The sequence below is a fragment of the Hetaerina americana genome, unplaced genomic scaffold (genome assembly GCF_022747635.1).
Source record: "Hetaerina americana unplaced genomic scaffold, ioHetAmer1.1.p SCAF_3, whole genome shotgun sequence".
In the NCBI taxonomy this organism is placed as follows: Eukaryota; Metazoa; Arthropoda; class Insecta; order Odonata; family Calopterygidae; genus Hetaerina; species Hetaerina americana.
Window position 1 is genome coordinate 83,162,943 of NW_027286874.1, and position 14,831 is coordinate 83,177,773.

At 33.9% G+C, this 14,831-nt stretch overlaps 2 protein-coding genes across 7 annotated transcripts in view; one reads left to right on the forward strand and one right to left on the reverse strand.

Annotated features, from left to right (window-relative positions):
- Positions 1 to 437: 437 nt before the first annotated feature.
- On the reverse strand, positions 438 to 9,747 carry Cth (Cystathionine gamma-lyase). 6 transcript variants are annotated; one of them, XM_071587381.1, is made up of 10 exons: positions 9,645 to 9,747; positions 8,370 to 8,529; positions 6,537 to 6,618; positions 6,037 to 6,242; positions 5,791 to 5,922; positions 5,426 to 5,561; positions 4,939 to 5,091; positions 4,287 to 4,479; positions 3,000 to 3,191; positions 438 to 711 (listed from the first exon to the last, which is right to left on the reverse strand). In XM_071587381.1, exons 2-9 carry the CDS (start codon positions 8,517 to 8,519, stop codon positions 3,044 to 3,046), a joined length of 1,200 nt encoding a protein of 399 aa, XP_071443482.1. In that variant the 5' UTR covers positions 8,520 to 8,529; positions 9,645 to 9,747; the 3' UTR covers positions 438 to 711; positions 3,000 to 3,043. The 6 variants fall into 6 exon arrangements, with proteins under 6 accessions (XP_071443482.1, XP_071443485.1, XP_071443486.1 ...); XM_071587384.1 differs by lacking the exon at positions 9,645 to 9,747 and adding an exon at positions 9,424 to 9,442; XM_071587385.1 differs by lacking the exon at positions 9,645 to 9,747 and adding an exon at positions 8,913 to 8,926.
- A 433-nt stretch (positions 9,748 to 10,180) lies between these two features.
- LOC139690867 (vesicle-fusing ATPase 1-like) overlaps positions 10,181 to 14,831 on the forward strand; it is a 62,078-nt gene continuing 57,427 nt past the window's right edge. Inside the window, exons 1-2 of the mRNA XM_071588482.1 lie at positions 10,181 to 10,285; positions 10,413 to 10,510. Coding sequence (XP_071444583.1) covers positions 10,274 to 10,285; positions 10,413 to 10,510 — 110 coding nt within the window. The 5' untranslated portion in view covers positions 10,181 to 10,273. The remainder of the gene's footprint in view (positions 10,286 to 10,412; positions 10,511 to 14,831) is intronic.

The window sequence follows — 14,831 nt, forward strand, 5'->3', positions numbered from 1 at the left end:
GTCATGCACAACAGTGGCAGTGATTTTTCCTTCCATCAAGTCAAGACATCCTGTGCATTGCATTCAGTTGCATTCAAAATTGCTCTGACTTTAGTCTCGCAAATAATAAACTGTTGTTCATTTATTTGAATAAGCATAGTTATAGGTTAAAATGTTTTTGATATAAGGACTAAATAATCACACTTTGTGAACAAATAGGCCAATGATCATAAACCTTGGTAATATGGGCATTGCATCCTGCTCAAAACAGGGTTTTTATAATTTGGGTTATACCCCAACACTTTTCCAGGTAAAAAATGCCTTTCTACTTGTGGCCAGCTAATTAAATGGGTGTGTGTGATATGACGACATTTATACAAAAAATTATTTGGTCAAGGTCAACTAAGGGCATGCATAAATAAAACTAAATATATTTTAAAGAATAATAATTACATCAAACAGTTTCAAATATTTATTTAAGTCCATATACTGGTCTCTTCGGATGTTCCATCTTCAAAATTGTTAATTTTATATTCACACTAAACACTTCAGTCATCACATGCTCAAAACATAATGACTTTCTCAAATATACCCAATGCTATTAAAATGATGTTATTTTATATCAATAAAATAAGTACTCTTGCATAAATATCTTCAGCATTCGGAATATGTTGTGTGAATTGGGTTCCAATTTGGTAGCTTGCCTGCAAGCTATTACTCTTGTGGCAGTGCCTGGAAAAAGAGTCCCAAAAACCATAATCAGTAGTATCCAATTTCAATGAAACTCGGGGACCTGGATAAATATTTTCTTACATAACACCTTGCTGCATTAATTATCCTCATAATAACGTGAATCTTGTATTTAGATAAGTCACTTCAATGATACAGAAAATATTTGGGATACTTTGTTGAACATAATGGAAAATCAGATTTAGCATACACAGTGATGCCTCATTTTAAACATGGATTTATAGTTCCGAAACCCAAAATATCTTTTTTTAATATAGGTGATTTTAATGTTGAAAATAGAAATTCAATTATAAAAAATTATTTGACTGAATTTAAGATAACATTCCAGTCATCTGGTGATGGGTTCTTTACCCCTTGCCTGCAATCCACTAAATCAGTGATTTACATTAAATCAATTTGTTTTATTAACCAGGATAACTGTGGTAAAAACCTTTTCCACCAATTTTCATTTCCTTTGCTTTTAAAACAGAGCACACATGAATTTCAACTTTCTGGCTATCTTTAGCAAATATTAAAAACCACACAAAGTAAATAATTAAATAAAACCCTATGCAGAGTTTAAAGCTACTATCTTTCCCTTGGTACTTGGAAGTCATTAGGTTTCCCATCAAACAATAAATAATCATGATCAATCGCATCATATGTTTACAATGGTTAAAACTTTGATTTCATCCACTGATATGAGAAACTATACTCCCTTTAATGTCTTTTCATCCTAATAATTATGAAAGAATCCTACTAAGAGTATTGTAATAAGTACTATTACAATATCGACATTGTTAATTTCTCTAAAAATAGGTATGTAATTTGTTACAAGCAACAAAATAAATAACCATATTTTCTCTCCCGGATTTGTCAATGGCGGTATTTTCAATTTATCATCATCTTCATTTCTTTTAGTCTGCATTAGTAAAGTGATATCCCAAAAATAAGCTAAAATGCTCTATCCCCTCATTAAATGGCTTGTTTTCAAATATGGATGAGAAACCATATTTACAATATTCTACCTTATTCAGTTTTGTAATATATACACAACATAAAACACATATATATCTCCGATACATATTAGCAGGGAATTAACAATGTGACCTTATTCCTCATTCTGAACACATTGTATGTTTCTGTCGGCTCAAATTCGTTCCTTGTCCTGCTTGCTTCTTCCGAGTGCTCCTTGGTATTTCTCACCTACTTCCCTCAGCAGAGAGAATATTTTTCATGCATGTTTCTAGGTATTCTCTCATTCATGCTTCGGTTTAACCATTGCCACAGTAGCCATTTTAAGTTGTTTTGCTTTATTTTGTGGGTCAGTGGTTCCTCAACATCCTAAATTTCAGCAATTTTACCATGGCATCACCTTTCTCTAAAGCTAACCCCTACCCTTTACATTCGGAGTGTACTTCGCATTTGCGTACTAATGAGAATGACTTCATATGTGCAACTGCCACGTTGGTTTCATACGTCATCACAAGCTTGACTATAATCTTAAAAAGGCTTTGCCTAGTGTTTTATAGAGATTACATCACTTCTTAACAGTGAGTACAACTGTATAAACTTCCCTGCTCAACAATTTTTTGTTCATCACCTTTCCATTCTTTTGAAATGATCAGTAGGTGACATTGTACTCAGTTTTGGTGTCAATTGCTCCGTACTCTGTTGTGCTCATTTGTCCTATAGTTACTAATACCATGTTTTGTATTTAAAAAATTTATTTCCAAGGTAAGTGTAATTGGAATACACCAACTTTCAACCTTAGCTAAATTAAATGCTCACTGACCTAATGTCTCATTTAAATACAGGTAGTTCATTTTGTATACTCTTTTCATAGTGTTTTTATCCACTTCCTTCACTCATTTTCTCAACTGGTCTACAGTTAGTTTATGGGTCTTTGTAACTGTAATACTCTGGGGAAAGTTGAAATGACAAGGAATAAATATAATAAAATTTGCTTGTGAATGGCCAATGGCCAGTTACAACAAACATTGTCATACTTTTAAACTTCTCCCTAGCCAATATTTCAAAGTCACTGTAAATAGGTGACAGAAAATTTAATTAATACTTAGTATTCAAAGTGCTGAAACATTTCTAAAAATGTTAACTATTCGCAGTTTACCAATACAAGTATATTTCTCACATTGTATTCCCCTTGAGCCTATAATAATTATTTCATTATTTTTTTGCTTTACACCCTCCAGAAGTACACACCTATATTTGCACATTTAATCCCAGCATATAATACCAAAATTCAAATTTTGAAACAAAAATATACTTACAATACAAGTTCATCATTTTGCAATACATTCTACATGTGCAAGTTTCATTCCAAGGTACTTTTCAAGGCAGAATCAAGATCATTGCAGAGATCTTCAGCATCTTCTAGCCCAACAGACAATCTGATCAATGAATCGGATATTCCCAGCTGTTCTCTCCTTTCAGGTGGAACAGAAGCATGGGTCATAATACTCCTGCAAGGCCAAAAATACTCCATAATAGTCAAATGAGTCAAAATATTTTGACAATTGTAATCTCATCCGTAAGTAATAAATAAGCATATCCTGCGATTATCGTGTGGTTCTTCAAAAGGAGTACTACACACAAACCTACAAGTTTCATTTTTCATTATTATTATAGGAAACTATTACACTCTCCAATGAAAAATTCTTTCAACTGAGAAACAGAAATATTTCTTGAAATGTGTACAGAAATCTTAGTCTTTTTTTTCTACTTTACTTCCACATAGAACAGATTTTGAACAAGATTGATGGCAAAGTTGAACATTCAAATTAAAAGTATTTCAGATGGTTTCCATGCTGATCTCTCAAGTTTCTTGTACATTATGACAGCATGATCTTCCAAATACGATATGGATCAAGATGGCTTCATTTGCGTTCATTATGAAACAAGAGCATAATTAAGTTCATAATTTTATTATGAATGGCAAATCAAATGTTACCCCTTTTTAATCTACATCACATACCAATAAAAAAACAAACCAATCCAGCTCAGGTTAATCTTTCATGTTAATAATTAAAGGCCTCTCACAGGAAAGATATGAGCAAGAAATTAATCATTCAAGTTTTAATACTGCTGTGGTATCCAAATTTTTCTTCTTAGAAATGCACTGATTATAATTCATTTTCGTACTAAAATTAATGTAAAAAGTTAAATAATAACCTCATCAGCAGTTTTATCCTCTACTATCACATTTTGATAATATCCAAAGCCATCCTTTTAGCTGGATGTAAATTATGTAAAAAATCAAATATGAATTGCGGGGTGCATTATAGTGGTCAACATTATATAGCTTATGTAAGTCCAACGCATGTTTAGATTAGAAGAGGTTTGCAAGTAACCTTATAATTTTTAAACTTTAGATTTTATTATTAATTTGAAAAAATTACCATCTAGATTGTTAATGATTGATCATGATACCCATCATTTGTGTACAGCACTGGAAATATGACTTGGGGAGGAATATATGTAACTTAATACGAATTCATTGGTAAAAAGTTAATATCAATTTAATAGTTACCATGAAAAATAGTAATGCAATTACTCACGGAAGTTCAGCCAAACTTTCATATCCTCCAAGACTTTCTGCAAGGGCAAATATTTTAAGGTTTTGCAAAAATTTAGTGGATTCTTCCAGAGTAGCAGTCTTTCCATTCTTGCTTCCCAAGTAGAAAGAAAGCATCCCACTGAAACCACTACTCTGCTTCCGGCTAATTTCATATTGGGGATGGCTTTGAAGTCCTGCCAAAAACAACCATGTTGTTTATATTTAGTAAATTATTCTAGCTCTCACCATTCCTGAAATACTTATATCAGCTGAGGTAATTTGTACCGAAGTTTGCACTACGTACTAGGAACTACATGAATTATGGCAGGGTAATTATGCTACATTTTGTTACTTGGTGTGGGTAAAAATTTTTATTTTTTATGTCATTAAGCACATGGCTTCATCTATAAGTTGTTCAGATAATGAAAGTTTTAACCAGGCAATGAAGTACAATTAAGTGGCAAAGATTATATGTATCATTATCTTACTCCACCAATGGTAGAGAATTACAGCATTAATTAAGACAAAAACAATAAAAAACCATGATAGAGCAAGTGAGTCCATTTATTGAGTTAAAATGAAAAAATTAATTTAAATATAATACTCCATTCACTAAAATCATTGAACTAGTGGTTCATTTGCCAGGAACTTACCAGGGTGGATCACTTTGTGCACCAATGGGTGAGACTCCAAAAAATGAGCAACTTTTAAGCTGTTATGCATGTGTTGCTTCATACGAATGGGCAAAGTCTTCAATCCTCTGTTCACCAGATAGCAATCAAATGGAGAAGGCACAATTCCAAGAGCTGTCCAAAAATAAAAGGTTCCGCATAACTAATAAACATAAGATACAGAGATAAATTGCATGTAACATTTAAGTAACCACATCATAAATTTTTAAATCAAAAAAATTCTATTAAAATGAGAAGAGAGAAGCATTTCTGCCAAAATATATATAATTTAATAGGTTTATATGTAAACATCATATACAGAAATTTTTTAAAAGCTTTTAAACCAAGTTTGAGGTTTTTAGTTAACTTTTTAGTTTCAAAATTCTTTGGCAAAAAGGCAGTTCCAAAGAGTTAATTTGCAGTTTTCCCAGACACACTTGCACAAATCACACACTAGGCATAGACTTACAATTTTGTAAAAAGCGCAAGCTTTCATTAATGTCCTCTCGATTGGTGCAAACAGCACCCATCACTACATCCGAATGTCCATTCATGTACTTGGTGAGAGAGTACATCACAACATCTGCACCAAGTTCAAGTGGTCTCTAATTTTGAAAAAGAATTAGGTTTAAATGAAAATTTGTCAAATAATTATCATAAATTAAAACAAGGAGAAGTAACTACAAAGATATAATAACAGGAGAGTTAGATCTACTACTACTTCTGGACCTACTTTTTATTCACCCCAGGCATAATGTACATATCTAAAATCTTATAAGGAATTGCTCGGTGACATACTTCATGCAATACTTGAGGGTAAAAAAATTATCTAACCTGAAAGTAGGATGTAAGGAAGGTGTTGTCCACCACCACAATAATGTCCTTATGCTTGTGTGAAGTATCTGCTATCCTTTTAATGTCCACAACTTTCAAGGTTGGATTAGTGGGACTTTCTAACCAAACCATCTGAAAAATAACATTAAATTTCAGTTCTCTTTAGACAACTACACCACAACAAACATTTTCTTTCGAAGCTCAATTCACAAGTTGACTAATTAGTAGTAAGCTGTAATTTAATACCTTTGTATTTGGCCTAATAGCACCTTTAAATTTTTCAATATTAGAAGCATCCACATGTGTGGTCTCTACTCCGAACTTTTTAGCAACTTGTGCTAAATACCTGCCAGTACCCCCATACACATCATCCACTGACACGATATGATCCCCCGATTTCAGATGGTTGACCAAAACCACAAGAGCACCTAAGCCAGTTGAAAACACCAGTCCTGTTGGAGTCCAAACCAAACAAGAATTATTCAAGTGCATATCAACTATAAATAAAACAAAGAACTAGGGACATTAGAAAAAAATTACCAGAGAGGTATTAGTTCTTTAAGAGTTATAAGTAGCATTAATATTAAATCCTAAACATGGCTTATTAACTTTTATTTTAGCTACAGAAATTCAATTTAAATAATTGTTCATAAATATCTTTACTGATGATGTTGAGGTTTCAATTAACAGAAGGGTTATTTACAATTATATCATCAGAAATCAGTTAGCATTAATATAATAATTACCATATTTAGCCCCTTCCAAACTTGCTAAGCACTCTTCCAATACATTGCGTGTTGGATTGCCGCTACGGGAGTATTCAAAATCCTAATTAAGAGATTTCAATTAATCATCACATTCTCTCTAAAAGAATACTAACATGCAAATTAAATTACTAAAGCAAGTGTCACTTCTCATAGGGCACTTAATGTGAGAAAATGCTGGCCAAAGACATCCATTGTGAGTAATGCAAAATGATCGGTTGTGAAATACAACATACTTTTGAGATTATGAGAATACAAAGAGTATCAATGGATGAAATTATTAGGGTGTGTATCTTACATTATTATGAGACTTGCAGGACCATATCTACTTCAAATATCTAGGAATTAGGCTGTCTGGACGGCAAGTGTTATCTGAGCTTAAAACACTGCATGGGAGAGTATAATCAAGAGTATATCATATTAATGGATTTTTATAAACTCAGTATAATACTTACACCGCTCAAGTGGAAACAGCTCCTTACCAAATGCTGGTTCAAGTTAGTCAAGTAAACACAACAATCTGAAAATTGAGCCAACATTGGTCAGAAACTGTTGGCTCACGCTAGTTTCCAATTACCCAACCAATTGGAACTCATTAGTCAGTCTGTTTAACACTGAATTTTTATCTATCACACTAATACAAGATCATGAAATTGCTGAACTAACTGTGAGACAACTGGCAATTCTACCATATGGCAGCAGAATTTATCAATTAATGATTCAAAATTGCATACTTCATGTAAAATTGATATTTTAATTTTTCATACTATAGCCTACTCTATTCATTTACTATATCATGGAAATTAAAAATAGGTGGGCACTAGAACGCTGTGAACAACAAACATTCAAAAACAAATTTACCCACTCATACTATTGCACTAGAAAAATACAAAAGTTAACCACCATAGGGCTAATTTCACCTAACATGTGAAAATATTCCGGGATGCTTATAATGATAAATGTTACCGTACAAGTATGAAAACTAATTTCTATACATTTCATCCATCTATTTAGCTTTCATTGTATAATTTGGTACCAAAGAGAAAAGGAACATAAAACTAGATAGTTTGTACCGTGAAAGGGTAGGTTCAAATTTTAATTTAATAGCCCATGGAGGTAAAAGATAATTTATACTTTATTAATTGCGTGAAAATGAATTATTAACTCTGATGAAATAATTAATATAGCATACATAAATTAATATTACAAAAATTTGCTATTTACAGGTCAGTATTACTCCAATTTTGGACAAGCAAGGATAAATATATTCCCCAACAAATACTAATGTTGCAAATTGAAATAAATTAACAACAAGCAAGGTTGCTATGAGTTATAAACATCAGCTAACCAATATGAAAATTAACTGGAAGTGCAAATGTAAATAGAATACATAAATGTCAAATGTCCAAACCATTCACAAATATTAGTTCAGTACGGCAAAACAAGCGAACGAGTTCATGCAATTATGAACAACCTTTCTGTAATGAGATAAGAGTCATATGTTAAAGGAAATACTAACATTCTTGTAAAATGCAGCTTAAGAAAATTTTCAGGAAGAACTGTGGAGATCATTCATAAAGATAGCATTTTTTACAGGAAAATATCAGCATTAACTTTACAAACAGAGTTTTCTTGTAATTTTTTCAGTGCTTGAAATGTATACTTATGAATTTCTCCTCTACAATTGGGGGGTTATGGAACAATGCAGGCAGTGGTCTCATCTCTGTGATGCAGAGGAGAATTATAGATCTTCTGGTTTAAGAAACTCAAAATTAAACGACAAAGAAATACGAATTCCGCACAGAAAATTCTTACCTTGGGCTTTCCTGGTGCTAATTGCTTATAGGTTGTGCTGAGTGAAATAGGAGGGACAACCTCATTTGATGACCATTGCTCTGGCTTTTGTCCTGAATGAATGGCTAAGGTAGCATAACCTGGAGGAGCTGGTAGGTAACCGTCTGCCATTGCTGTTGTTCTGCGACCCGAAGGGAAGAAGAAATTAAGTCTTACCTTCTGTGTATGTCAACGCCACCTGATTTATTACACGAATAATAGTTTTCGCAGTACGTTTAACTAAAAAGGTTAATCAAATGACTCGGACTGGCAAATTTATGATGCATAACAATTTCCGAAATCCATACACAGCCGCAATTTTTTGCCTTGAAAATGAAATAACTAGACATTAGCATTTTCCGCTTGAAATGGATCCCGCTTCGATTACGATAAACTAGCTAAGGATATAATAAGTACGATTAACTTTCCCTCCCTGGTCTCATATAATCTAAGCATTGACAAAACTCAAACTGAGCTCAAAAATATAAGTCTTCTATCTCAAGCTGCGCAAATCCTAGGACCTACCAAGTTACCCGCGGTCCGGCAGAAAATTGACTTACGAAATTCTTGGCAACTATCCACCTATAGGATGGAATGTGAACTTTACGCGCACTCTAGCAGAAATCCAGTTTTGAAGATCTTGCCGAAAGGGCCAATAATTGGTGGTAAAGAAAAAACAATGACGGGAATGCATGACCGCATGTTTCCACAATAAGGAAAACTTGTTGCATCATTATATTCTGCTTGTACCACTCAAATAACGGCAACTTTCGTGACTTAGCACTCAAGTTTACGTAAAAAAAACGTGTCGGCGAAAAATGACAAGAATGCCATGTGGACTCCTTGTACATGAGCACTAGGGATATCGTAAAATTTTTATAATTGACATGAAACAACGGGATAAGAAGTCGCCAGACTTAACGCTATTTTGAAGAAAACGACCGCTTCGCAAAGAAGTTTAATTCACATTCCGCAGTATTTTATTTCATAAAAGAAAAAAGCAGGTACGATAAGCAATCAGTAAAAATTAACTCACCAGGTCGATCTCACCGAAAAATATTGCAGAAATCAGCTAAGGGAATGCAGAATGAATACGTGTCAAATTCCAGGGAAATATGACAGATTGTAGCAAATGTTATCCTAATGATCTAAGTAATGACGTTTAAATGGAATGAAAATTAATGTCTCGCCAATTTCAATGAAAATTCGAGTACAGAAACATACCATAAATAATCACCTCGTAAAAAACACACATACCAAACTTGAGAATGTTCAAAATCCGCTGATTTCCAAGCGTGCTATTCCGCAGGAGACCACTATCAAAGTGACGTACCTTGGATGGAAATTCTCTTTATAGGAGGGGTAGAGGAGGAGAGACAAGAGAGGCTAACCTGACATCTGGCAAATTTTAGCCAAACTATTTTATCGATCAAACCCACCTCCTCTTTGAATTGTGAAATAAAAACTGTATCTGTTATGAATTCGTATTTATTTAACTTATGTTACCTTCCTAATAAACCAAGAATTTTTCCTTTGCATTGAATGATTGTTATTCATTCTTTCACAATTTCGTATAATAGGAAGTCCGAGGAGACATCACGGAATTGGAAAAACTACAATTAATTCATGAAGAGTGGAAAAACTAGTTCATTTTTAAAAAATAACAATTCTTACTTGTGCATCTCATGGAACATATTTTTTTAAAATTTTAATGTGTTAGAAAATATTTTATTTTGTTGGCGCTGAGGGTCGACTAAAAAATTCGCTATTCATCAGTCAATTGTTAACTTCTCAATGATGGTTGGCAATCTGCACTGCGGACTGTAGAAATCATCATCATCACCACGTCGAGTTGAATTTCAGCTGTATAACATAACGTACCAAAAATGGCAGCTATGGTAAGTTTAAAGTAGGAGAAACACTTTGTGTGCTATATAGTTGTTAAAATATTCCTTTTGTTTCATTAATCTTATCTCAATGATGGGCGTATTGCTGACAATAAATTTTACATTGGTTTCTCCATAGACTATGAAAGCGGCCAAGTGCCCTACTGATGAGTTGATGTTCACCAATTGTGCCATCGTTAATCTTGCGGATTTTTCGAATTTCGGAAAAGATCTTAAGTAAGTATATGATGCACATTTATAATTCAATGAAGTGAATGTAATATCGCTACGTTTTCCTGAGGGATTTTTTTGGCGATGCCAACTGAACTGTTTTCGATGTTAACTGTTAACCATCTCAATTTATTACAAGGCAGTAGAGGTGACTGGCGAATGGCTGATTGTTTCCTCGGAAAATTAATTATTCGATAACTCCCTCTTTGCAGCTATAGGCCGATAAGTGTCACTGTTTCGGTTGTGATAGTATCATCGAGATTGTAAAGTTTTGGCAAGGCCTGAACAATATTTGAACCAAAATTGACGTAGTGTTTCTTTTGGAATAGAAATGTCGTAAATAATTAAAGTCTGTTGCCTACTCTTAATTAGTTAGGTATATTATGTCAAGTTGGAACTCTTTGTGATGAACAAACAAGTACTTGAATGCATAATTGTTATTCAATAAAATAATAATGCACAGTCCACGTCATTCTGTTGAGGTACGGAACGTGACTCCTTATAATTATATCATATCGAGTTTATCTTGTCATATTATTGCTCGTATCAATTTCTTGTTTCTTAAATTCCTTCGATGTATGTATACTGTTGGCCATTTTAATTAACTGAAAATGCAAGGATATAAATAGAAGCTACCTATGTTGCTCCTAGCCCTTATTGCTGGCCAAAACTTGACCATTAAAAATAAAATTTGATATTGAATAGTTAAGCAATGTTATTGAAACTGGTGTGGTCAAAGAAGTGACATGGTTTTAAAGTAGTCAATATATAAGCTCAATCCCCTTAAATACCTAAGTCGTGGATACATAATATTTAGATAGTAAATCATGTCAAAGTATATTTTTACAGTTCATAATTTCACTGCCTCTTAACATATATAGTCCAACGGTGCTTTGCAATTACTATTTTTTAAATTCATTACATGTAAAGGTTCATCAACCCCGAGGTGTTGTAGGCATTGATTCTTTGTTTGCCCGATTACAAAGTTGTTTGGCCATCAGGTATGCTATTAGGCAAAGCATGTTATACTTTTTTTTATATTATACATACTCTATATTTTCTCGTTTTCCTATTTCTAATTCCTGTACGGCCCAGACTATTTGCTAGTATAAATATATATGTATTTGTTTTAGGATATATAATTGAGCATAAAATTCTTAAAAGCATTCGTTCTTCAACAGTGCTCCACATATATCAAATGATCTCGATTTTTCTCAGTATATCGCAACGTTTCCAGTTGTATTTGAAGATATTAGAGTTATATTATTTGCTGTCAAGTGCGGATGCGGGCACCTTAGTGATCGGAAGTCATGTAATTGACTGCATCATGGTGAGACTGGGTGATGTACGCCCTAATTAACTGATCATCTGTGAAACACTGAGGTTGTTTCATGCCTGTTACTGATTTCATGTTGGTTCATATTTTCAGTCGTGAGAGTTTTCCAAATCCAATCATATTAATGATTTGTACCTAGTTCTTCTGGAATACGCTGCTTAGCTAATTGGGAACTTTTAGTTAAACTCCGAAGCCGTTAATTGTGCCATTTCCTCCATTAATTGTCATTATTGCAATAAATTATTATAATTTTTTTGTTTCCACTGCGAGGCTGGATGAAGAAATGTATGTCCTGCATGAGAATCACATAATTGGATCATACTCGTTATTTACTGAAAAATAATTGCGTGCGTCGAACCTAGCTTTGCTCACTGTGAGCCTTATCTGTAGGGATAAAATTTTTGTAATTGTACGGACAAATTTAATTCCCCTGTTCATATTACATTCATAGTGATGCATGTGACGCTAATCCCTGTTCCGATTTATTACGATTTGATTCTACGGGCTTCACTATCGATTAACTAAATCCTTTTCTATGCATCGGGTTTTCTAACGTTGGTGACTGTTAACAAATAAGTGTACTTCATTATTGAAATCAGTCGTGATTGACCAATCGATCGCTGACTAACAATAAGTATATATCCGAAGGCAATTTCTTCCCGAGAATCAAAAGAATCTTCAGTTACGCGATCACTTTCCCTTCATATTAAATTTAAGGTAATTGCGGAAAAGTATCTCATTTATGCATCTTCCTGACTTTTACTTATTTCATATCCTCCCAAGCTTTTTCAAATAGTGCAGGGCTAATAATAACTACGAGATTTTTGTACGCGGGCTGTTTGCGATTTGGGGTACATCCTTAATTCTCCAGTTTTCCTTTTTTCACATCCGACTATACGCTCGCCTCCAGTTGTCTTCGTTAGCTTGGAAACATCATATTGGCTATTTTCTCGGCAAAATAATGTTTGTTTTTTGAAGCGTCTACTTACATCTGAGTATCGTTAGTGATATTTTTGTTTGCTAATGTGTGAATGACGAAAGAATGAATAGAGATGAGAAGAAAAAGGGTCTATTGAGACCAAAAGCTATGGAAAACTCATCTTGAATGACCACTTTCACAAATGTGTACACCGTATGCATATTAACATTCTTGTCCTGCTTACCGTTAAAAGTATATAACAATGTAATATATTTAATTATACTGAGAATGAAAACAACCATGAAATAACTTTAAATGCCTGGACTTCTAATAGAAAAATATTAGGCACATTTAAAATATGTACGAGGGTCATCCGGAAAGTAGTACCCGTTCGTGCCGCATGAAGTGCTGACGACGCGAGTAGCCGCTGGACGAGGTCAGATAGCTTCAGTGGCTTGTCTGCCTTCTCTGAGCCAAGTTGCGTGACGCTAGCATTGCCTGTGTTGTTTCTGTGATTGTTTACAATGTTTAAAAAAATTGAGAACGCCGCCAGTTGTGAAGTGAGGGCAGTGATTAAATTCCTCAATGCAAGAAACGTTCGCCCATGTGATATTCATCGCCAATTAAAGGAGGTGTATGGAGACAATGTAATGGACGAGTCGTCTGTTCGGCGGTGGTGTCGCAACTTCAACATGGGGAGGGGGAACACACACGACGATGAGCGTTCGGAGAGACCGTCTGTCATTACAGACCAACTGGTGAGCTCAGTTGACGAATTCGTGAGGAACGATCGGCGCGTCACAATTGATGACATCTGTGAGCATTTTCCCAATGTTTCTCGAACAATTGTTCATGAAATTGTTAAACACCATCTGCATTATGCAAAAATTTGTGCAAGATGGGTCCCTCGCGTATCTCAATGAGCTGGCGGCGAAGGACTATGCAGCAGGAATACAGAAACTTGTCACACGTTATGACAAATGCCTTAATTTGCTTGGAGATTATGTTGAGAAGTAGTTTAAAGTATCCTCTTTCAAATAAAATTTTTTATGTTTGTTAATATTTACTTTTGTGTCTTTATTTCACGAACGGGTACTACTTTCCGGATGACCCTCGTATATAGTATCTACCTCTAGTGGCATTGTTTCTTTTGAGTGTTTGGACAGGTAGAGAAATTATAATGGTAATCAGAAGAAAGTTAACAATTCGCAACTAAAAAGTAAGTGGATTCAAAGTTGTTAATATGACTAGCAGAAAGTCAGGCTATGCATTTGACAGACTGAAGGTTCTTGTAATGTGTTTTTTAATTTAGCTTTCAATATGTAACTTCCGGGTTGGTCCTGACTTGTGATGCTAGACATTCAATCAAACGTTTGCAAGTACCTACTAATAATTGCAGTAATCAGCCAAAAAGTTCTTTGAGATCATTGAAACCTTAATTCCCCTCTAGGAAATTATGTATAAAATTTATCTATCGGGGTATAGGAGCCAGTTTCATAAGGTTGTGCTACATTCAGTTATCCAGATAAAATACCTGAAAAAGCACAGATATGGGTTCAGCTGGAAGAATTTAAAGGTATCTAATTTAAATCCCAGCTCCTCCAGCTAGTAGCCAATTGTTCTCCATGCTCTCCTTTTATTTTTTATATTTATATTTCTTATATTCTTCTATTCTAGTATTAATGCTTTTGTGTTGAACTAATCAAGTCTATATAGGTACAAGCTAGACCATTACATGCATGAAAGATAAATATGCATTTCTCAGCTGTATTTTTAAAATGTGATAAAATAATCGAAGAGAACTTAATGTTTAACTTGTGAATACATTTGATAAGTAATGATTTTTTTGTGCGTGGTGAATCATAAATAGCAGTAATTGATTTTTTTTCTTATGAAGTGACTGAAGATAATATTATTAATGTGGTAAAAATGCATAGCCCTACAATATTTGTGCTGTTGGTACCCTACAATATCAGTAGTGTTGAGCTTTTAGAACTTGAAGGAATGATACAAATATGGGAGTGGTAAGTGACTACCAAAGGGGATGATATAGATGGATAGAGGTCTTTATT

What these genes read in the sequence shown, in the direction of transcription:
- Cth (XM_071587381.1), bottom strand. Translation starts at nt 8,519, where the DNA reads ATGGCAGACGGTTACCTACCAGCTCCTCCAGGTTATGCTACCTTAGCC. An exon ending in TAGCACCAGGAAAGCCCAAG is followed by an intron (nt 6,619 to 8,369) that starts GTAAGAATTTTC and finishes TCTCTTAATTAG; the next exon opens with GATTTTGAATACTCCCGTAG. An exon ending in CTTGCGCTTTTTACAAAATT is followed by an intron (nt 5,092 to 5,425) that starts GTAAGTCTATGC and finishes ATTTTTGGACAG; the next exon opens with CTCTTGGAATTGTGCCTTCT.